Below are 22,753 nucleotides of genomic sequence, written 5' to 3'. Positions count from 1 at the left end.
TCCTCAATATCTGTTCAAACCTCTTAACCTGGTCCATGGTGTTCTCACGATCAACAAGGTCCCTCTCTCTATTGAATACTGAAGCAAAAAACTCATTTAGGGTCTCCCTTACCTCTTCAGACTCCATGCACAAGTTCCCTCCATTGTCCTGATTGTCCCTACTCTCTCTCTGATCATTCTTTTATTCCTCACATATGTAGAATGGGTTTGAGTTTTCCCTCATCCTTCTTGCCAAGGCTTTCTCAAGACCCCTCCTAGCTCTCCTCAGTCCATTTTTGAGTTCTTTCCTAGCTACCCTGTAATCCTCTAAAGCTGTGTCAGGTCCTTGCTGCCTCAACCTTAAGTAAGCCTCCTTCTTCCTCTTGACGAGAAGCTCCTCTTCTCTTGTTATTCCAAGCCTCCTTTACCTTACAACCTTGCCTGTTTCAGTGAGACAAAGTTATCCAACACTCACAGTAAGTGCTCCTTAAATAGCCTCCACATTTGTGTTGTGCATTTCCCGTAGAACAATTGTTCCCAGTTTATACTCCACAGCTCCTGTTTAATAGCAGTGTAATTTCCTCTCCTTCAATTAAATACGTTCATATACTATCTGTTTGTATCTCTCTCCATGGCCATGGTAAAGCTAGTGCTTCCAAATAAACCTGTTGGACTCTAACCTGGTGTCGTGTGATTTTTAACGACATGGAATGTGAAAGTAACGCCACCGTGTTTGTGGTAAGATTGGCAAGATCACGACGAGAGAAATTATGTTTTCGCCGTAGCGAATGTTTCGCATTTGGAATGCTGATTACTTGCCGGAGGGTGTGATGGAGACAGAAAGCGCTTCAGGGGGTTGGTACAGGGTTTGCAGGATCCCATCCCCCCGCAGAGATTAGACGCTGACAGGATGGGTCGAATGGGCACGTGCTGTCACCATCGCTGGGTCGAATGGGCACGTGCTGTCATCATCGCAGCCTCGAGCTTCCCGCAAGGTTTGAATTTCGCGGGCTGGAACCGGTGGATCGAGTCCCGGATGTAATATTGATCGAATAGAAGGTGGATCATTCCTGAGGCTCAGATATTAAAAATTGTTTACTCTCAGGTAGACAAAGACCGACAGCCTGAGTTTCGGAATTTCACGACTGAGAAAAATGCAAAGGCGATTTTCTTACTGGGACGAAAGCTTCATAAAAAATAGATAACAACTCGGTCGATAAAATTAGTTTGATTAACTTCCTATCTGCCTATGATATTGGTGGCCTTACCGCATTGGATTCTTAAACTTTCGTGCGCTTGCTCTAAACCCCACCTACTTTCAACACCTTCCTGACAAACTAAACATTTGGATAGGCATTTTAACATATTGCTTTCTGCCTTGCTGTCAAATTTTGTTCGTTGACGCTGCCGTGAAGCGCCGAGGGACCTTCTGATAAGTTGAATGTATGATCTCAGCGTAAGTTGTTCTTTATTTGAAATTTCTAACGTTGTCGTACTTCAGGTTTTTTTTCTGTTGAATTGGCACATTCGTACAGGAAACGATTGTACAAATTCATTACACGGTTTACTGCATTTTAAAAGCGCTAATTTGGAAACAATTGGATAAAGTTAGTAAACCACGTAACTCAACATTAACATTTATTTGAACAAACTATTAAGCATCACTAGATAGGAAAACTTGATATTCGATGTAAGAATATTGTAGCAAGCGTAGTTATAATTCACAAATAGCAATCCGAACAGAGCAAAAGATGTATAATACATAATATATTTTGACTTCTGGTTTAAACTGCACTTAAACTTAATTTGATGAGGCGTGTTTATGCTTTATAGGTCACTAGTGAAGAAATGGGAATTAAGTTTAAATGTTACGTTTTGATTCGTTTAATTCACATAGCTTTTCTTTATTTTATCAAACACTAGGACAATGGATCTCTTATCATTACTGTGTTACTGTCTAGTGGTTTACGTGTTCGTGCAGTTTATTCGATTCTTGAGAGCTGATGGAGATTTGACATTGTTATGGTGTGAATGTTTTGGAAACAAGCCAGGTACAGAGATTTAATTTTACTTCTATGTTCAGTAATTAATCTACTTCAAACAATGTTGTAAAAATTAATCATTGCACCAATACAAACTCACTTTAGATTTCACTGAACTCTACTTTTATTGGCAAATTTCCATCCTTTAAACTTTCTACCTTAAACTATGTCCCCAACCTGGGAAAAAAACTCTTAAGTAACCATGCCGGTCATAATTCTGTATACTTCTATCATTTCCCCATATTCTTTGATGTTCAAGTGACGTAATGAAAACATCCAAATGTAATACTTGGTTCATATTAATTGGCAAATTTCAGCCTAATAGCATTAGGAATTTCACAATGAACTCCGTTATCCTGGATTAAGTAGTTTAAAAATCCAGGAACGTTCCTGATACCATCCTGGAGGGAAATCTAGGAACTGCAGTAACTCTCCATAGTTTCAACCCATATAAGGCACAATCTGTGAAGAAAAGTCAAGTTCATCTGGCAGTTCATAACATTAACATCAATTTTCATGTCATTCACAATCTTGGCATTTATAACGTCACAGAGTCATAGAGATGTACAGCATGGAAACAAACCCTTCCATGCTGACCAGATATCCCAACCCAATGTAGTCCCACCTGCCAGCACTCAGCCCATATCCTTCCAAACCCTTCCTATTCCTATACCCATCCAAATGCCTTTTAAATGTTGCAATTGTACCACTTCCTCTGGCAACTCATTCCATACACGTACCACTCGCTGTGTGAAAAAGTTGCCCCTTAGGTCTCTTATATCTTTCCCCTCTCACCCTAAACCTATGCCCTCTACTTCTGGACTCCCAATCCCAGGGAAAAGACTTTGTCTATTTATCCTATCCATGCCCCTCTTAATTTTGTAAACCTCTATAAGGTCACTCCTCAGCCTCTGATGCTCCAGGGAAAAAAAGCCCCAACCTGTTCAGCCTCTCCCTATAGCTCAAATCCTCCAACCCTGGCAACATCCTTGTAAATCTTTTCTGAACCTTTCACAACATCTTTCCGATTGGAAGGAGACCAGAATTGCATGCAATATTCCAACAGTGGCCTAACCAATGTCCTGTACAGCTGCAACATGACCTCCCAACTCCTGTACTCAATAGTTATGTTGTCATTGTGCACAACTCTCTGCTTTCAATCAAATAGTCCACTAACAATTACTGTCAAGTTTATTATGGCCCATGGCTAAGTTATCAGCTAAAGTTTGCCAGTCATCAAGCACCTATCTATTCTAATTCATTTTCTAGCACATGGCCTGTAGTCTTGTATGCTATGATATTTCACAAGCTTAACTAAATATTACTAAAATGCCTTGAGTGTTCCTACCACTCTATTAGGCAGAGTTCCCTGCATAAACCTGCAGCTCCTTACCTTAAGGCTAAGGGTACATGAGGTTAACCATCCCCTATGTGGTCCCTCATAGCTTTGTAAACCTTTAAGTCTCCCTATATTATATTATATTCTATTCTTCATTCTCTATTCTAAGGAAAACCATCCCAGGCTATCTTGTCTCTTTCTTGGGCTGAATCTCTCCAGCTCAGTCTACATGTTGATAAATAAAAATCGAAAGAACTGCAGATGCTGAAACTCTGAAACAAAGACAGAAATTGCTGGATAAGCTTCGCAAGACTGGCAACAAATGTGGAGAGAAAGCAGAGTTAATATTTTGGGTCTAGTGACCTTTTTTCAGAATAATTAATCCAGTGTATTCAAATTCCACAAGAGTCCCAAATCCTAGTTGATGCTATTACTAGCTAGTCACATTTCAGACTGAAATCTGGCTTGATAGATTTTTTTAAAAATAAGTTACGGTGATCTTTCACTGACACATAAGCCTGCAATAATGTAGATCTGGTTTTAACAAACAAACAGAAGTTTGTGAAATAAAGGTTGACCAAGCTATTTACATATAACACAATTTGAAAGATTTTGAATTACACAAAAATACAATCCCTTCTATCTCAGTATGGTAGAAAATGTCATTTTGTGCGAATGACATCTATAGCTTTGAACATGGCTGTTTCTTTTCAATTCCCAATTTAGTAATTTCTTTTCCTTGGTTAGTTCCACAACTAACTAACTTAGCTTCAAGTAACTATTTCAGGATTTAACCAAAGACTTTTGATCTGCAACTTCCACACTGATTTTTTTTTAACAGTGAAGTAAACCATTTCTCAACAATTCTAAACCATCTTTCTTTTTCAGGTTTGTGTGTGTTTCTTACATGTAACTTCCTTCAGGATATCTGTGAACTGAAAACAAAACCTTCCCCAGCAATGAGTTTACCCCTTAAGCCAAAAACAAATCCTTTACATTGCCAAATTGAAGACAAGCTCATGCACCTCTACTATTTTATTTTGTCTGCTTGTAAAACTGTCCCTATGCAAACAAATTACCATTATCATCCCTTTTACATTGGCTTTTAAATCTTCATAGCTCCCAAAGTACTGACAAGTTGTTCATTACACTACTGTTGTACATGCAGACCAAAACCCATGTGCCACTAGTTCAAAATCCAAATTCTCAAATAAATAATTGTTTATATTTATGTAAATGTGACACCTTGCATCAAGGTAGTGGGATACTATTGCATGGAGGTGGATTTGGAAGGTGCTGCAGAAGGAGCCTTGGTGAGTTATTGCAGTGCACCTTGGAGATGGCACACATTATTGCCATTATACATTGATGAAGGAAGTAAATGTAAATGGGTGGTGTGTCAATTGATCACACAGCTTTTTTTTCTGGATAGTGCTGAGCTTCTTGATTGGAGCTGCACTCCTCTAAGAAACTCATCTTTGGTATGCAGTGATCTGTTGTGGTAGATGCCTACACAATTTTCCAATCTTGAGTATTTGTTTTACATCGACAAAAATGCAAGATCTAGGCGTCTTTATTTGAATTATTTCTGCTATCATTAAGACTCAGGACTTATTCATGAATGGAAATTAATAGTTTGTAAAAATATTTTTGATAGTCAAGGAATAATATTTACAAGCTAGATATTTAATATTCAATAGAAGACAAACTCTACAAGAAAGTGGTATGGATAACGGGGGCCTCTTCTGGAATTGGAGAGGAGCTGGCATATCAACTAGCAAAATTAGGAGCTTTTTTGGTGCTATCTGCTAGGAGAGTTGCTGAACTGGAACGAGTTAAACAAAACTGCCTTGGTAAGTAAAATATTTTTAATGATCGTATGGATTATTGGAAAAGTAAATTTAGTATGTAAACTAAAGGAAATTAATTAGTTGTGCTGTTCACTATCCTTAGAGATTGAAATAGAGTTGAAGGGTTGTGTAATAAGTTTAGCACTATCAGCATTTGTAACGGATGTAAGTAAAGTTTCTTCTTGTGAACTGTCTGAAATTATCTTTCTTCGCTGCGGTTGAAACTCTAGACTTTTTTTTCATTTTTCCTCTATTCTCCTGCTCCTCGGATGCTGCCTGACCTGATATGCTTTTCCAACGCCACAGATTTCAATTCTGATCTCCAGCATCTGCAGTCCTCAGTTTCTCCTTAAATCTTTCAAGCCCAGGCGTCATTTACATGAAGAAAGCTGTCACCATCCTCTTGATCTAATTGTTAAGAAATAAAGAGCAGTATCACCCTTATCCAATTATCTCTGTCTGCATGGCTTGCAATGGTGTAGGTTTGGCATGGCTTGCAATGGCTTGTATAGGCAGTGATTTTGTTAATAGCAATGCTGAGATCATAACTGTCAGTCTGCATGTAATTGGAGTTTCCTGCAGTGTGTTGCTCACCACTGTGCTCAGTGATAAATGGGGTATGATAACCCATCAGTCTAGAAAGGGGTCAAAGAGACAGTACAGGTTTTCAGTTAGATATACTTTCAACTACAAGATGATTATATGATTGAATAACATAATCATATGTATTAGTTTGAATATGATTGGATCAAGCTGTTATGCGTGCCACATTGGTATGTAGACTTATTATTGTTAGATATTTATATAAGTAAAAATGTAATGTTTTGGAAATTATCTGTAGAAATAGTTGGTCAGAAGCCTTATCTGTAAAAATATAAGAGTTTTGGTTTTGTAATAAAGATTTCCAGCAATATGCCATTTTTTGATTTATTCATCTCTGATGCTTGCATGAATAAACTTTTAAATAACTCGAGTCTAGTCTGGTCTAAGTGGGGAAAAAATGTTTAATATCTCACTTACTAGGCTGATGTGGCTCAGATCAGCCATTACCTTTTGGGGTGGCTTGACATCAGGTGGGGATCTTAGACGAACGAGACCAATAAGATCTGAATTGGGATCACTGAGCCAGGTTGGGGACCTGAAGTTTTACAAAGTTGGAGTTTGGCAGAACATGGGTGTGTATTAGAGGGACTTGGAAAAATCGAGTCTTCAGTCTGAGTAGGTCGCAAAAAGGCAGTCAATCCAGGTCATGAGCGTCCCAGAACAGGATGTTCCTTAGATAAAGTTAAACAGCAGATCATTCTCTGTTGAAATCTAGGATATTGGAATTAAAAGGGCAATTCTTCAAACAACAGGTATTGATCATACTCCAGATGAGTGGAGACAAACTCCTGTATCATTACTATGTACTATAGCTGGTGTTTCTGGAATTTAGAATAATTTGTGTATCTCACTCCTATACAGGAGTTGGGAGGTCATGTTGTAGCTGCACAGGACATTGTTTAGGCCACTTCTGGAATATTTTGTGAAATTCTGGTCTCCCTACTTTCGGGGGGATATTGTGAAACTTGAAAGGATTCAGAAAAGATTTACAAGGACGTTGCCAGAATTGGAGGGTTTGAGCTAAAGGGAGAGGCTGAATAGGCTGGGGCTATTTCCCTGGATTGTCGGAGGCTGAGGGGTGACCTTATAGAAGTTTATACAATCATGAGGGGCATGGATAGGGTAAATAGACAAGGTCTTTTCCCTGGGGGTGGGGGAGTCCAGAGAATTAGAGGGCATAGGTTTCGGGTGAGAGGAGAAAGATTTAAAAGGGACTTAAGGAACAACTTTTTCATGTATGGAATGAGCTGCCAGAGGAAATGGTAAATGGTATCTGGATGGAAATATGAATAGGAAGTGTTTAGAGGTATATTGGCCAGATGCTGGCAAATGGGACGAGATTAATTTAGGATATCTGTTCAGCATGGACTAGTTGGACTGAAGAATCTGTTTCTGTGCTGTACATCTCTGACTATCTAAAGTGAAACTTAAACACTGAAATTGGAAGTAAGTGGTTAGGAGGCAACCAGTTTAGTTGTGTAAAAGGAAAAATAGCAATCATCTTGTAAGAAAGTAAGAAGCTTGTTATTGTACTGTGTTGATGAAAAGCTTTGGTTTGAATGTGAATTTCTCCCTGAGTTAAATGTTAACCCTCTGTGGTGTAGTCTTGAATATATTCCTGTTCATTTGGTTGTTAAAAGTTGTCATATCTTTGTAATATAGGTGAGATTTTAAACCAGTTTAAATTTAAACATATTTTTCAAAAAGAAGATTGAGGCTTATATAGAAGTTTACAGCATGTTAACCAGACAAAGCAGGCAAGAATACAGCAGGAAACAAGGGAAGACTGAGTGATTAAACTGCGTTTATTTCAATGCAAGGGACCTGACAGGAAAGGCAGACGAACTCAGGGCTGGATGGGAACATGGGACTGGGGTATCATAGCTTTTTACAGAAACGTGGCCGAGGGATGGACAGGACTAGCAGCACGATATTTTAGGGCACAGCAGTGGGCGGCACGGTGGCACAGTGGTTAGCACTGCTGCCTCACAGCGCCTGTAGACCCGGGTTCAATTCCCGACTCAGGCGACTGACTGTGTGGAGTTTGCACGTTCTCCCCGTGTCTGCGTGGGTTTCCTCCGGGTGCTCCGGTTTCCTCCCACGGTCCAAAGATGTGCGGATCAGGTGAATTGGCCATGCTAAATTGCCCGTAGTGTTAGGTAAGGGGTAAATGTAGGGGTATGGGTGGGTTGCGCTTCGGCGGGTCGGTGTGGACTTGTTGGGCCGAAGGGCCTGTTTCCACACTGTAAGTCTAATCTAACCTAAAAAAGATGCTACATAGGAAGGATAGAAGGGGAGGCAAGAGAGGAGTAGGAATTGTTTTCAATTTGGGGAAAAGTCACAGCAATAGTTTGTTCCACCCATATAGACTCACTGGACGATTCCCATGGAATATCCTCTAAGAAATAAGGTGGGTGATCACTTTGATTGGATTGTACTATGGGCCCTCCCGCAGTCAGTGAAAAATTTGAGAGCAAATATGTAGGGAGATCACAGCTGTAAGGATAGTAGTATGGGATTTTAACTTTCCCGATGTGGATTGGGATTGATGTAGTGTTAAGGGCTTGGATGGAGCTGAGTTTAGTGTTCTTGAAAAATTTCTCAATTGATATGTAGATGGCCCAACTACGAAGAGGCAAAATTTTGGAAAATTCGCAAGGCAAGTGTCTGAGGCTTCTGTGGGGAGCAGTTTGGGACCAGTGACTATAATTCTTAATTTTAAAGTAGTTTTGGTAAACGATGGCCTGGTCCACAAGCTAAAGTTCTAAATTGAAGGAAGGTCAATTTTAATGGTATTAGACAGGAATGTCCAAAAGTTGATTGGGGGAGCCTCTTTGTAGGTAAAACAATGTATGGCAAATGGGACTCTTATGAAAGTGACGTAGCGAGAGTTCAGGGCTTGCATGTTACTGTTTGAACCACAGGAAATAGATTCATTTAGAATCTCACATTTCTCATCAGTATTTGCTGTGGACTTGGAGAAGGGAAGCAAATATATTGTATCCAAATAGGTGAAAAAGCAGGTTGCAAGAGGGGATAGTTTTCAGAGACATTGGTAGGTTAAGTGAGCAAAATGTTGGTAAATGGAGTACAATGTGGGAAGATGTGAAGTTGTTCATATTGGAAGGAAGAATAACGAACAATATTATTTAAATGGAGAAAATTTGCAGAAAGCTGCAGTATGAAGGGACGGGGTGGGGCAGAGTGTTACTTGTGCATGAAACACAGAACTGAGGAACAGGTAATCCGGAGATAATCAGGAAAGCTAATGGAATGTTGGCCTTTATTTCATGGGGGTTGGAGTATGAAAAAGTGGGTTTTACTGCAACCGTACAAGTTGCTGGTGAGATACCGGTGTACCTTGAACAGTATGTGTCCCCTTGTTCAGAAAATATATCATTTCATTGGAGGTGGTTTGGAGAATGTTCACCGAGGTTGATCCCCAATATGGAGGGATTGTCTTTTGAGCAATAGTTATTAAAATTTAGAAGAATGAGAGCAAATTTCATTGAAACAAAGTTAAAAATCACACAACAAAGATGATAATCCAGCACGTTTATTTGGAAGTACTAGTTTTAGGAGCGCTACTCCTTCATCAGATACCTGATGAGGAGCAGCGCTCTGAAAGATAGTGCTTTCAAATAAACGTGCTGGACTATAACCTGGTGTAGTGTGATTTTTAACTTTGGTCACCCTATTCCAACACCAGCTCCTCTACTTCATTGAAACAAGTAGGATTATTAAAGGGTTTGACAGTATAAATGTTGAGAGGATCCATGGGAGATTCTAGGACAAGAGGACATCATCTCAGAATTAAGGAGTGCCAATTTACGACTGAGATGAGGACGAATTTCTTGAGGAATATGAGTCTTTGGAATCCCTTGCAACTGAGAACTGTGGGATCAGTTTAAGGTCTTAAGCCAACATAGAGCTTGCGAATGCAAGATAAAAATATTGGGAATTTAGAATTGCAGCTGTAATACTGAGAATGTTTGTTTTGTTTCAAATCCAGACTTCTATTGTCAAATATGAGATGATAAACTTTCGAGCTTATCAGCCCTTTTCTATGAGTTATAATGTGTTAATTGATTAAATGTAACTCTTTCTTTTAGAATTGATGTAATCGACCTTATTATAAACTGTAGAAATTAATGTGCTTCCTGTTTTGGGTAAGGTATAAGGAATGTTAAACTGTTTTTAAGATTTCATGCAACATAATCAATCCAGAGAAAAACAAACTGTTAATGATTGTTGCAGGAACTTTATCAATTATGTGCTGGGATTAAGACATGAGTTCAAGACATCAAAATCATTGAGTTCAGATTACATAAGCTTCCCTTTTTCTTTAACAAAGAAGCAAAGAATATTTAATTTTTCTTAAAAACAGTGATGATAGATGTCAGAAACAAAAAAAAATTGCTGGCAAAACTGTTGACCTGGCAACATCTGTAAAGAGAAAGCAAAGTTAATGCTTAGTGTCCAAGTCTTCAGATTAGCTTTGAAGAAGGGTCACTGGACCTGAAATAAATCTGCTTTCTCTCCACATGTGCAGTCAGACTTGCTGAGGTTTTTCCAGCAATTTCTCTTTAGTTTTTGAGCAAAGAATAGTTATTTTAGCAAACTAATAACACACCTGATGAAGAGAATGGACTCCTCAGTGACAATGTCAGCCAGTCAGACCTTAGTGGGTAGTGACTTTGGTCAGTATCCATCACCCTGAAGAGCTAATTAGCGATGAATCATTCAGTGCTTAAACTAATCAGTATCATACTTGGTTTGGTCAATCAGAATGACTTATATAATTGATTATGCTATATGGGACTTGGAAAGAATTAATAAACAATGGCTTTTAGTGACTAAGCCCATAGTGAGAGTTTGTGATCCTGCTTCTGCCTCAGAATGCAGGCCCTAGTATTTGGCCTACTTGGATGTTTGCCAAGAGCCAATAGGCGGGACTGAAAGGTAAGGGGTAGGGGATGAAATTATAAGTTGTCTGGTATTTGTCAGTACGTGCCAAAAGTTTAATTTACTCACAGCTGGAAGATGCAAACATGTGATATGGTTGGATAATATAGTCATGTGTACTAACCTGGAATATAAATTGTGAACACTGTTGATAGAGATATGGATAAATAAATGTGTAACATTTTAGATTGGAAACTATCTCTTAAGAACAGTTGATTAGAAGCTTATCAGTAAAGTATAGACTTTTGCTTTTGGAACATAGCCTTGTGTTGTATGCTATTTTTGTAATATGTATATCTCCCATGCAAATGTGAATAAATGTGTAAACATGGACCTGACAAGACTAGGGTTTCTAAAATTTACTAAAGGGTTAAATTCACCTTTCAAGTGTGAACAAGATCACCAAAAAGAAGTTGTAAGAGGGTACCAACTTCTGAGATACCACATTCCAGTGCTGCACTCAGTGGAACAATTAACCCACGTCACAAAAACTATGGTTGACTGGTATGTGAGCTTTTGCAAGGAGTATAAATGAAACATTGTACGCTGTTGGAGCACTTTCATTTTGTTTACATTTCCAGTATTTTACTGTAAGATCCTCCAAATATTTAGATCTTAGAAATTCTTCATCCAGTAGGGGAATATTCCAAGTATCATAGATTAATCAAACATCATTAAAATTGAAGAGTTTAGATTGGAATTGCCCTCTTAGGTACACCACCCTCTTCTTGATCTCTGCTTTGCAAAGAACATTTTTTAAAATGTACAATTTTACATTGTAAATTAAGAAAATATTTAAATATAAATGTTGTACAAGAATGTGAAAAATGATTTCACGTGGATATTGTTGTCAGTAAGGACTTAAATATTATCAAGTTGGCTGACCTTTGGAAACTGCTATCATGTTGTATATTTTACCATGAATATGGACTCTCTTATTTGGCTTTTGTGTCAATCATCAACAGTACTGTTCAATGTTCTACCCTTTGAACTTTCCAAATTTAGACTTGTTTCATGGCAATCCTGCAAATTTTGAATGAGACAAAGAGAAAAAACTATTTGACTATTGTGCCTGTCAGTGTTGCCTAATTAGTCACTTTCTTTTACTCCAGCTTATTTCTCATAGCTCTCTAAAACCCAGTTTTAGAAAAGTTTAGTATCCCAACTCATATATTCAATGTTCTGACCAATGAAGGCAAGCTTGCCAAATGCCGTCTTCGTTGCCCTGTTTATCTGCAACTCCACTTTTGAGGAACTATATATCAGCACCCCTAGGTCTCTTTGTTCGGCAACACTCCTCAGGGGCTTACCATTAACTGTAAATGTCCTGCCCTGGTTTGCCTTACATATGATCTCACATTCTAAATTAAACTCCATGGCACACTTTTTACCAACTCACCTGTCCTGCTACTTTCAGAGGATTTGCATGCATGCACTCAGTGATTGGAATGAGGTCAGCCAGATAGACCTCATAAAATCCAAAGTTCCCTACTTGGGGCTGTTAATTTGGACCAGTCAGGGAGTCCTGGCTGACCAGAATCTCAGGAGTTCTGTTCACTCCAGGAGCCAGCTCTGATGTCATGTACTATGCATGTGTGAAAATGAAAGGATGACTTGGTGACGGGATACTAGATTTTGTGGAATTATTTCAACACTGTCTGAGTGTCCTAGGTTCTGACATCCTAAGGTATGACAGGAAAAATAATTTCACTGCCCATTTCAGAAATGCAAAATATTCAAAACGATTACCTGCTAACTCTCCGGATAAGACTTTAAAATGGGGTAGAGTGTTTTGTGTCTCAAGTTTCAAGTTCAAATTTGTTATGTTTCAAATTTTAATCATGGTATGATTTTTAGTTTAACTATTTATTAATAGCTATAGTTTAGCTATTTTTTTAGGCAAGGCTTTAAAAATGAAAACCAGAAGAATGAAATGATTTAGCATAAAATATTTATTTGTTTTAGTATTCACTCAGTGAATGTGACTTGTTTTGCAGATCATAGCAAGCTACGAGTAAAGGACATTCTTGTTCTGCTACTTGATCTGAATGTAAGCAGTTCCCACAAGGATGCGACAAAAAGTGTTATCCAGTACTTTGGTAAAGTATGTTTCCTCATGATTTTCCATTTATTATAAGACCATAAGACAGAAATAGAAGTAGGCAATTTGGCCTATCAAGTTTGTTTTGTCATTTGTCGTGACTGATGTGTTTCTCTATCCCACTTTCGCACCTTCTCCGTGTAACTCTCAATCCCCCTAACAATCACGAACCTCTCTATCTCTGTCTCTGACTCTTTTTAAGTTCTGGTATGCTTCTGTTTTCATCCACCATGAAGATTGATGGAAAGTACCAATTCAGTTTCTCCACCATTTCTTTGTTCCCCATTACCACTTCTCCAGCCTTACTTTCTCGTGGTCCAATGTCCAGTCTTGCCTCTGTCTTAACATTTTTAGATATTTAAAACAACTCAAGCAATATTTTATATTACAAGCTATCTTACTCTCTCATTTCATCTTTTTCTGGATTAGATTACTTACAGTGTGGAAACAGGACCTTCGGCTCAACAAATCCACACCGACTCGCTGAAGCGCAACCCACCCAGACCCATTCCCCTACATTTACCCCTTCACCTAACACTACAGGCAATTTAGCATGGCCAATTCACTTAACCTGTGAGTCACCTGAGGCGGAAATTGAACCCAGCTTTCTGGCACTGTGAGGCAGCAGTGCTAACCATTGTGCCACTGTGGCGCCCTTCTTTCATCCTTCACGTATCTCCCCGTCCCCACTTTGTTTCTCTGTTATCCTCTGCTGCTTTTTAAATCTTCACCACATTGTATGCCTTTTATTTTGCTTTCATACAGTCCCTGACTTCCCTTGTGGTTGCCTTGATATATCCTAAGTATGTTTTTTCTTTCTTGGGATGAATTTCTGCTATATCTCCCAAACTGCCCCCAGAAATCCCTTCCATTGTTATTGCATTATCTTGCCTGCTAGGCTTTCCTTCCAGTCAACTCTGGCCATCTCCTCCCTCATGTCTTTGCAGTTATATTTTACTGAATTGTAATACTGTTAAATCTGATTCCAGTTCCTCCCTCTCAAATTGTAGTGTGAATTCTGTCATGGTCACTTCGACCATAGGGGTTCCTTCACCTTAAACTCCCCAAACAGGTACGATTCATTACGCATCACCAATCCAGAGTTGCCTGTACTGTAGTGGGCTATACTACAAGCTACTCGAAAACAACTGTCTTATAGACCTTCCATAAATTCCTTTCCTTGAAATCAGTTGCCAAACTTGATTCATCCCCAGTCGACCTGCATATAGAAGTACCCCATAATCATTGTAATAGTGTCTTTCCTTTCTCCTGATTTATTTTCTGCCGCACATCTTTACTACTGCTAGGAGGTCTGTGCACAGCTCCCCTCAAGGTCTTTTTTTTTCTCTTTGTGGTTCCTCAACTCTACCCACACCACACAAATTCTGACTGTCACTATTAAATTGATAGCAAGAAGTGTTAGACTCAAAAATACTAGAGAAACAAAATATTAAATTGATAGCAAAAATGTTGTTTCTTACTAAAAAGGCATCCTTGCACCCCTCTGCCCATCTGCCTGTCCTTTCAAATAGGACATATATCCTTGAATATTTAGTTCCCGGCCCTGATGCCCTTGCACGTCTCTGCGATACCCATAACATCGGACCTGCCAAATTCAGTGCGTATTAAACTCTCATTTGCCTTATTTAATTTACATACTGCACCCACTTTACCTCTGAGCGCCCCTCCCCCCCCCCCCCCCCAACCTTCCCCATCACTGCTTCCATTTCTCTCTCTCACACACACGCACAGATATACACAGCATGTCCCATTGGAACAGTGTCCTGCTTCCTCCTCGATACTTTGCCAGTGTCTCATGAATTTAAACTCTTTGAACCACATGTTTAGCTCTTTAATCTTGTTGATCTTGTGTCAAATTATTTGTGGCTCAGGTAGTAATCTGGAGATTGTCTTTTTGTTCTTTTTTTTAAATTTAGTCCCTAGCTGCTCATATTCCCAGCAGAACTTCTTTTCTCTTCCTACCTATCTCATGGCACCTACATGGACCGTGACAACTGGGTCTTCCCTTCCCACTCGAAGTTCCTTTGCAGCTCAGATGAGGTATCCTGAATCCAGGCACCATGCAGGCAACAGGGCTTTAGGAATTCTCAATCCTGGTCAGAGAATGTCTATTCCCCTGACTGTATTATCCCCAATTACAATTACATTTCTCTTTTCTACTCCCTCTTGAATGGCATCCTGTACCATGGTGGCATGGTCAGTTTGCTCATCATCTCTACAGTCCCCACTCTCATCTACATAGAACAAGTGTCTCAAACCTATTAGAAATCCCTCTACCTTCTGCATTCCTTTACCAGTCTCACTAGTAGGCATACCACTGATCATGTACAAATGGTTAATCTAAGGGGTGTGACTGTATCCTGATATAGTGCCCAGGTAACTCCTTTCCTCCCTGATGTGTCACAATGTTTGAAATTCAGATGCTTGCTCATCAGCTCTGAGCGGAGTTCCTTGAGCAATCAACACCTCCTATTGATGTGATCACTATGAACCACAATGGGGTCCTCCAGAATCCACATCATGCAGGTACAAAACATTGCCTGGACCAGCATCTTTGTTTTAATTACTTAGTTCTTAATTTAATTTTTACAAGTTTCATACTGGTCCTCTGGTTTGTAGCATGTAAATATTTCCTCTATTTATCTTCAGTCTGAAAGTAATAGTCAAATTAATAGCTATTACCAACCAGTGAACTTGTGGCTTATCTGTGATAAAATCTTTTGTGCTGGACTTAGATCCTGAATCCTGGGCTTCAGTTTAACCTGTTCAAAAAAAACCTTGCAAATTATGAGCTAAAAAAGGAAGCAAAAATATAGCTTGTGGCTCTCAAGAACCATAAATAGAATGGTGGTATACTGCAAGGATCTGTTTTGGAACCACTGCTGTTTGTCATTTTTATAAATCACCTGGATGAGGGCATGGAAGAATGGGTTAGTAAATTTGCAGGTGACCCTAAGGTTGGTAGAGTTGTAGATAGTGCCAAAGGATGTTGTGGGTTACAGAGGGATAAGCTGCAGAGCTGGCCTGAGAGGTGGCAAATGGTGTTTAAAGCGGATAAGTGTAAGGTAATTCACTTTGGAAGGAGCAATAGGAAAAAAAAGTACTGGGCTAATGGTAAGATTCTTGGTAGTGTAGATGAACAGAAAGATCACGGTGTCCATGTACATAGACCCGTGAAAGTTGCCACCCAGGTTGATAAGGATGTTAAGAAGGCACACAGTGTGTTGGCTTTTATTAGTAGAGGGATTGAATTTCGGAGCCATGAAGTCATGCTGCAGCTGTATAAAACTCTGGTGCGGCTGCACTTGGATTATTGCATAAAGTTTTAGTCACTGCATTACAGGAAGGATGTGGAAGTTTCGGAAACTGTTCAGAGAAGGTTTACTAGGATGTTGCCTGGTATGGAGGGAAAATCTTATAAGGAAAGGCTGAGGAACTTGAGGCTGTTTTCATTAGAGAGAAGAAGGTTGAGAGGTGACTTAATTGAGACATATAAGAAAATCAGAGGGTTAGATAGGGTGGGCAGTGAGAGGCTTTTTCTCGGATGGTGATGGCTAGCACAAGGAGACACAGCTTTAAATTGAGGAGTGATAGATATAGGACAGATTAAAGAGGTAGTTTCTTTACTCAGAGAATAGTAGAGGCGTGAAATGGCCTGCCTGCAACAGTAACTCGCCAACTTTAAGGGCAGTTAAATGGTCATTGGATAGACATATGGATGAAAATGGAATACTGTAGGTTAGATGGCTTCAGGTTAGTTTCAGGTCGGCGCAATATCAAGGGCCTGTACTGTGCTGTAATGTGTATTGTTCTATGTTCTATATGTTCTAACTCAAGATAGACGAAGAGAAAACTTGAACAGGGAATACTTTATTATGCATCCTCTCAGCTTCACAGTTGGGTTTAGACTGCTTCCCCTTGTTCCATCTGACCTACTCTACAGGGTAAAATACACCCAACTACATACATAATGCCAGTACCCTTTAATATTTCTCTTAATATATCAGTTATTTACAAAACAAATTGTGGCGGGGGGGGAGGGGGGGGGGGGGAGAGGTGGAAAGTGATCCTTCCATAATATATATGACATGATCATTCTCTCAAGGGAATGGCGATTTCTCGAAGACTGTCTCCTCATCTCAGCCTTTTTTTATAGCATAATCTCCCGGGCTTCAGAAGATCCTATGGTTCTGCAGTTTTGTCCCTCTCTGACTGTTGTCACCTCCCTGGATACATCCAACCTGGGATCGGAGACACTTGACTTGGTCAACACCACTGATCCCATTTGGTCTGGCTTGGTATTCTGAGGGACACTTTCTTGTTCTTGCTCTCACTCTCTCTTTTTCTACCACTTCCACCCCGAAACATAGTTGGTGAGGTGTGGCAACCAGCTGCTCTGCATATCTCCACCAGCCCAGTTCATCCCAAGTCTGTACTGTATATGTCAATGAACCTATTTGAGCCAGCACCACGATGGGATCGGTTTTTCCCATCCAATTCCAGGCCATTGCAATCTCTCCTCTTTGGAATACCTTTGACCATGATGTTCCTGCCCTTTCAGCAGTCTGTCTTTCTTGATTTCACTCGACAACCTCTCTGATTTCTTCCAACCACAAACATGGTTCTCAGTTGGTGGCTGAACATTCCTTAATGAGCACTGGGTCATCATTGTGTGGTGTGTTCCTGTACATGCTGAGAAACTTGAGGGCTTTAAGGCCTGCTTCAACATTTGAAAATATCTCTGCGCCTGGCTGTTTGTCACAGGATTGTACAAAGCTGATCTCACATATCTGACTTTGTGATTTTTCAGGTAATCCTTGAATTCTTATGCCACAAACTGTGGACCATCGTCACTCATAACTTGTTCAGGGTTCCTGAATCTGGTAAACACTTCATCTAGGTTCATCTTTTGTTGCTTCAACCGATAACTGACATCATTACTGCTACTTCTGACTATTAGTAACATCCATCCCTCTACTGGTCTCATGAAATTGACATGAATCAGCTACCATGATTATTGAGGCCGTTCCCATGGGTGAAAGGGTGACAACAGCGATGCCTGCCTTACGAATGCTCAGAATTCACATCAAATTGCTTTCTTCTCAATCTGGGAGTCTACCTTTGGTCACCAAAAGTAGATTGTGGCTGTTTCTTTCTTTCACACCACACCAGGATTCCCTTGATGCACTTATTTCCTCTTAACTGGGGAGAGATAACAATTTTGCATGGATACCTTGCCTTCCTGGGAAAGGTATATAATTTTCTGGTTCCAGTTGGAAACATCCTTATTTCTCAGGAATGGTAACATTGACAAAACATTGCATTGCCGTGCTTCTCTGACTGTCGGTATCTGATTTCATATGATTTGGCTGACCAAGCCAGTGCCCATCTCTGAAATTGTGCTGTCGCTATTGACAGTAATCTTGTGTGCAGGCCAATAATGAAGGTTAGCAGCTTATGGTCTATCAGCAGCACTAAGTGCCTGCCAGACATGCAAACTTTTTAACACCGAGCACAGTGCCCAGTTCTTCTTTTTCCACTTGGTATACTTCTCCTCCGCTTTCAATAGTGACTAGTGACCTCAATGTGAATACAATGGGCCTTTTCCGTGGCTATCCTTTTCCAGCAATCATTGCAGGGATTTAGCAGGTCAGACACAAATTTGCCATCATAATTGATAAGTCTCAAGAATGATCTCTCTTGAGACAGTATCTGATTTAGGGCCTTCGTGATAACACCCATATCTGGGGCACCTCGTGTAATCCCTTGATTTACTTAGCCCAGGTACCCTCTGGGGATCTTCCTTTATTTTTAAAAACAAATTCTCTCCTTTTTCACTTGTAAGCCATGCTCCTAAAACCTTCTTGGTTTTTCGAATGCTCCTATTTGGAGGATCCAGTAACTAAAATATTGTCCAGCTAACGGTGAACATTTGGCAAATTACTCACAATTTGGTTCCATGGCATTCTAGAATAGATCTAGCGTGGACTTGATGCCAAAATGAAGCCCCTTATAGTGGAATAGTTCCCTATCTGTCAATATTGTCAGCAGCAGCTGGGAATCCTTTGTGACTCCCATCTGCAATTAGGCTTGCAGCAGAACCATTTTTAAGAATTCCCTTTCCCCAGCCAGTCCACTGAACATGTCCTTAATGAGTAGAAGTGTGTATTGATCTACACATAGAGCTGAGTTGACTGTGACCTTCAAGTCCACTACAATCCTCACTGCATCATCAGTTTTTAAAATTCAGAAGATTGGAGTGGTCCATTCACTGGTTACTGGTTCCAGTACTCCCAGGTTCACTAGCTGTTCTACATCTGTGTCCACTTTTTTGGCCAGTTGGTGTATGGTTCCAATCGCAACTTCACACTCCCTGGACAAGCTTTCCTCTTCAACTGAATTTTAATTTCTTCTCCTTTCATTACCCCAGGATTCTCTTGCAGATGTCTTTTATGTATGTACAAAATCTCTTCCCAAATCGTTTTGAGTTTGCCAGTCAACCAACTACACCCCAATTTAACTTTGATTTCTGTAACCAAGAGCGTCCACATAATGCAGGGGAGACACCTTTACTATGTGCTGAGGCAATTTGGCACACTGGTCCCTTTAGCTGTGATTTTACCAGTACATAGCCTTTCAGTGGCACCACTTGTTTCCTCTGTGTCTGTAGTGTAATATTAGTGGGCTTCAATGGCATTACCTTTAACTTTTCCCTTTTTTGTTAATTTGGGAATCAGAGACACCGCTGCAACAGTATCTACTTCTGTCTTTACTGTCTTTGCTTCTAATTTGGGAAGGTCTCAGAAATGATCAGCTTCGCTCTGTACCAACAGGATATTTAACCAAAACTCTGACTCTGGGCCTGGCTTTCTGTTTCTCCTTCAGTTGTAGATGACTCCCGGTTCACTTCTTAGTTGGCAACATGTACCTTATGCCTTGTTTTCTGAACTGCCTCCTTTGAGACACCACTTCTCTTGCTTGAGTTGTACCTAACAATTTCGGGCAATGTGGCTCCCTGTGGCACTGGAGTTCTCCAGTCCAACACATCGACTTCCATGACCAGTCTTGTAACATTCTACATTCAACAGTTGGTATTGCACTCTGCCGAGTTTTTGCTTCCCTGTTTTAAAATCCAGGTCTCACTGTGTTAGGAAAATTCAAATGGTCCCACATGGCTTCTTGGAGGAATCTTCTGAATTTCCAATGTTCAACTAACTTTTTTAATGTTTGCTTTTTGGACTGGAGGCCCGAATTGGGTTTTACCACACGGGGTAACCCTCCTGCTAAATTTAACCCAGCAACACAGAAAAGATTTATTGTGTGTAATAATCTGTGAAAATTCGATAGGCCAAGAACTAGATAAAGTAAAAATTAACAATTTTATTTCTTAAAGTATAACAGAGAATAATTAACTAACAACTATTTACAACTCCTTCCACTAAGTTATCTTTTACCTTTCCTGTCCACAATACTAATCCGATAAAACTCCCAATTACGATTTACAAAACAAAACTTCTTATCTCAAAACCAGGCAGCTTCGGTTCTTCTCTGTATTTCAGTCTTTTTTTTCTTCTTCTTGGGGATTCTGCTTCACAGGTTACTGACCGATAAAGGTACCTTTGGGAGAGCTATTTTTCGGGCAGTGTTCTTACTTGTTGGTGGCTTGGTAATTCTCCTTTCAACTATTCAATGTTTCCCAGTCTTATATCCCCAAAACATCGGATTGTGTCATTGGCTTTTAAGATTGTCAATATACTAAATTCAAACTGGATTGGAGTTTGGTATTTTTCAGGGTATAACTGAAACTAAATGCCTAATTCTTAACTGTTTTGTCATCTCCAGGCAACCAGCTAATCAAGTTTTTTGACCAAATGTTACATCATATATTTTTTCAGAGCACTTTGTTCTGTCAGGTAGTTCTGTTGCTTTTAACTCTCTTAAAGGTATAATACACCCACATCTTTATAACACCTCATTCCTTAAGGAAAACTGAATCATCATAATGAAAAGATGGCTTTTTTTTTCAATTCCTTTTTAAACACATTACCCTAACATACAGATAACTTCAATATAAGTTCACCTTAACTTCTTCCCATAAACCTACACATACATACATTTATATATATACATAAAACATTAAATAAATGCAAATCTCATCTAAAATTTATCAGTTCAATTCGCGATAACGCATCTTCAATTACATTCTTACAACCCGCAAGATGTATGATTTTTAAAGTAAGTCTGTAACATAAGACTCCAATGAAATAGTCTCATATTCTTGTCTTTAAAGCCTTCTAAGAATGTAAGTGGATTGTGATCCGTGTACACAAACATCTCCGACACATTCTTCATGACATACACATTAAAATGTTGTAAGGCCAGTAACAAAGTGAATGGTTCCTTTTCAATTGTGGACTATTTCCTCTGGTGGATGTTGATTTTCTTCAAAAAGTTACCAATTGGCAGTTCAATCCCAACCTCATCTTCCTGTCGGAGTACAGCTCCAAATCCAATGTCATTAGCATCAAAGGCTACTTTAAAAGGTTTTGAAAGGTTTGGTGTAGCTAAAACTGGTTGGTGGTTAATATTGATTTCAAATGGTCGAATGCCTCCTTTGCATGGTTCTGTCCACTGAAACTTTGTGTTCTTCTTAAGAAAATTGGTTAATGGTGCCACTACACTGCTGAAGTTTGCAACAAACTTCTGATAGAATCCGCTGAGCACTAAGAATCAAAGCACCTCTTTTTTTGAGGTTGGTCATGGAAATTCATCGATGGCTTTTGTCTTTGCATACTGTGGGGTCAACCTTCCATGACTGATGTTATGTCCCAAAAATGTCACCTCTGCTTTCACTAATGCAGTTTTGTTTAATTTTATTACCAGTTTTGCTTCTCGTAGTCATTCAAAGAATTCTGGCAACTTTACCATGTGATCTTTCCAGGACTTAGTAAGGATCACTACATTGTCCAAGTAGACTGCACAGTTTGTTAACCCAGCCACAACTCTGTTCATGTGTCTTTGGAATGTGGCGGATGCGTTCTTCATTCCAAAGGGCATTACTTTAAACTGATATAGCCCATTTGGGGTTACAAATGCAGAAATCTCTTTCATCGTCTCTGTAACCACGCATTAACCAAGCTAGTAACCATGCATTAAGTCCACCTTGATGTAACTGGCTTGTTCGACTTTCTCGAGACAGTACTCCAATCTATGGATTGGATAGGAGTCTGATTTTATAACGGTGTTGACCTTCCAATAATCCACACAGAATTTTTGAGTCCCATCTGGTTTGGGAACTAAGATGATCAGTGAACTTCGTCAAGCATGGCCTCCATTTCCATGTGGACCTGTCTGGCTTTGAAAAGATTAAGCCGGTAGAGATGTTGTTTATTGGAGCAGTATTCCCCACATCTACTTCATGTACAATAGCATTAGTCCTCCCCATCTGATTCTTACATATGTCCTTATATTGCAGTAACAAATCTTTCAACTGCGCTCTATGCTTCTAAGACAGATAGCTTACTAATCTATCCCACTCCTCAAGGACTTCTTCATTTTTTAATATATCTTGAGGCACACTAAATCCATATCATCTGGATTTGATTCCTCACTCTGCAGAGCAGTAACATAGAACATAGAACATTCCAGCGCAGTACAGGCCCTTCTACCCTCGATGTTGCGCCAACCTGTAGTACCACGCTGAAGCACATCTAACCTACACTATTCCAATCTCGGTCATATGATTGTCCAATGACCATTTAAATGCCCTTAACATTGGTGAGCCTAGCACTGTTGCAGGCACTGCATTCCACGTCCCTACTACTCTCCGAGTAAAGAAACTACCACTGACATG

The 22,753-nt window shown here is 39.6% G+C and overlaps 1 protein-coding gene across 5 annotated transcripts in view; it reads left to right on the top strand.

The window, feature by feature from the left end:
- Positions 1 to 901: 901 nt before the first annotated feature.
- dhrs7 (dehydrogenase/reductase (SDR family) member 7) overlaps positions 902 to 22,753 on the top strand; it is a 61,713-nt gene continuing 39,861 nt past the window's right edge. For 2 of the 5 annotated variants that reach the window (XR_009644989.1, XM_060829328.1), the window contains exons 1-4: positions 906 to 1,435; positions 1,903 to 2,030; positions 5,061 to 5,213; positions 12,776 to 12,882. Coding sequence is in view for 4 of the 5 variants with exons in the window: in XM_060829328.1 (XP_060685311.1) it covers positions 1,425 to 1,435; positions 1,903 to 2,030; positions 5,061 to 5,213; positions 12,776 to 12,882 (399 nt within the window). In the remaining variant the exon portion in view is untranslated. Of the gene's footprint in view, positions 1,436 to 1,902; positions 2,031 to 5,060; positions 5,214 to 12,775; positions 12,883 to 22,753 lie in introns of those variants that run through there. The other 3 variants (XM_060829329.1, XM_060829327.1, XM_060829330.1) reach the window with 3 other exon arrangements.

This window comes from Hemiscyllium ocellatum, chromosome 8 (assembly GCF_020745735.1).
Source record: "Hemiscyllium ocellatum isolate sHemOce1 chromosome 8, sHemOce1.pat.X.cur, whole genome shotgun sequence".
Taxonomy (NCBI): domain Eukaryota; kingdom Metazoa; phylum Chordata; class Chondrichthyes; order Orectolobiformes; family Hemiscylliidae; genus Hemiscyllium; species Hemiscyllium ocellatum.
This window is presented reverse-complemented; position numbering and strand designations above follow the sequence as displayed.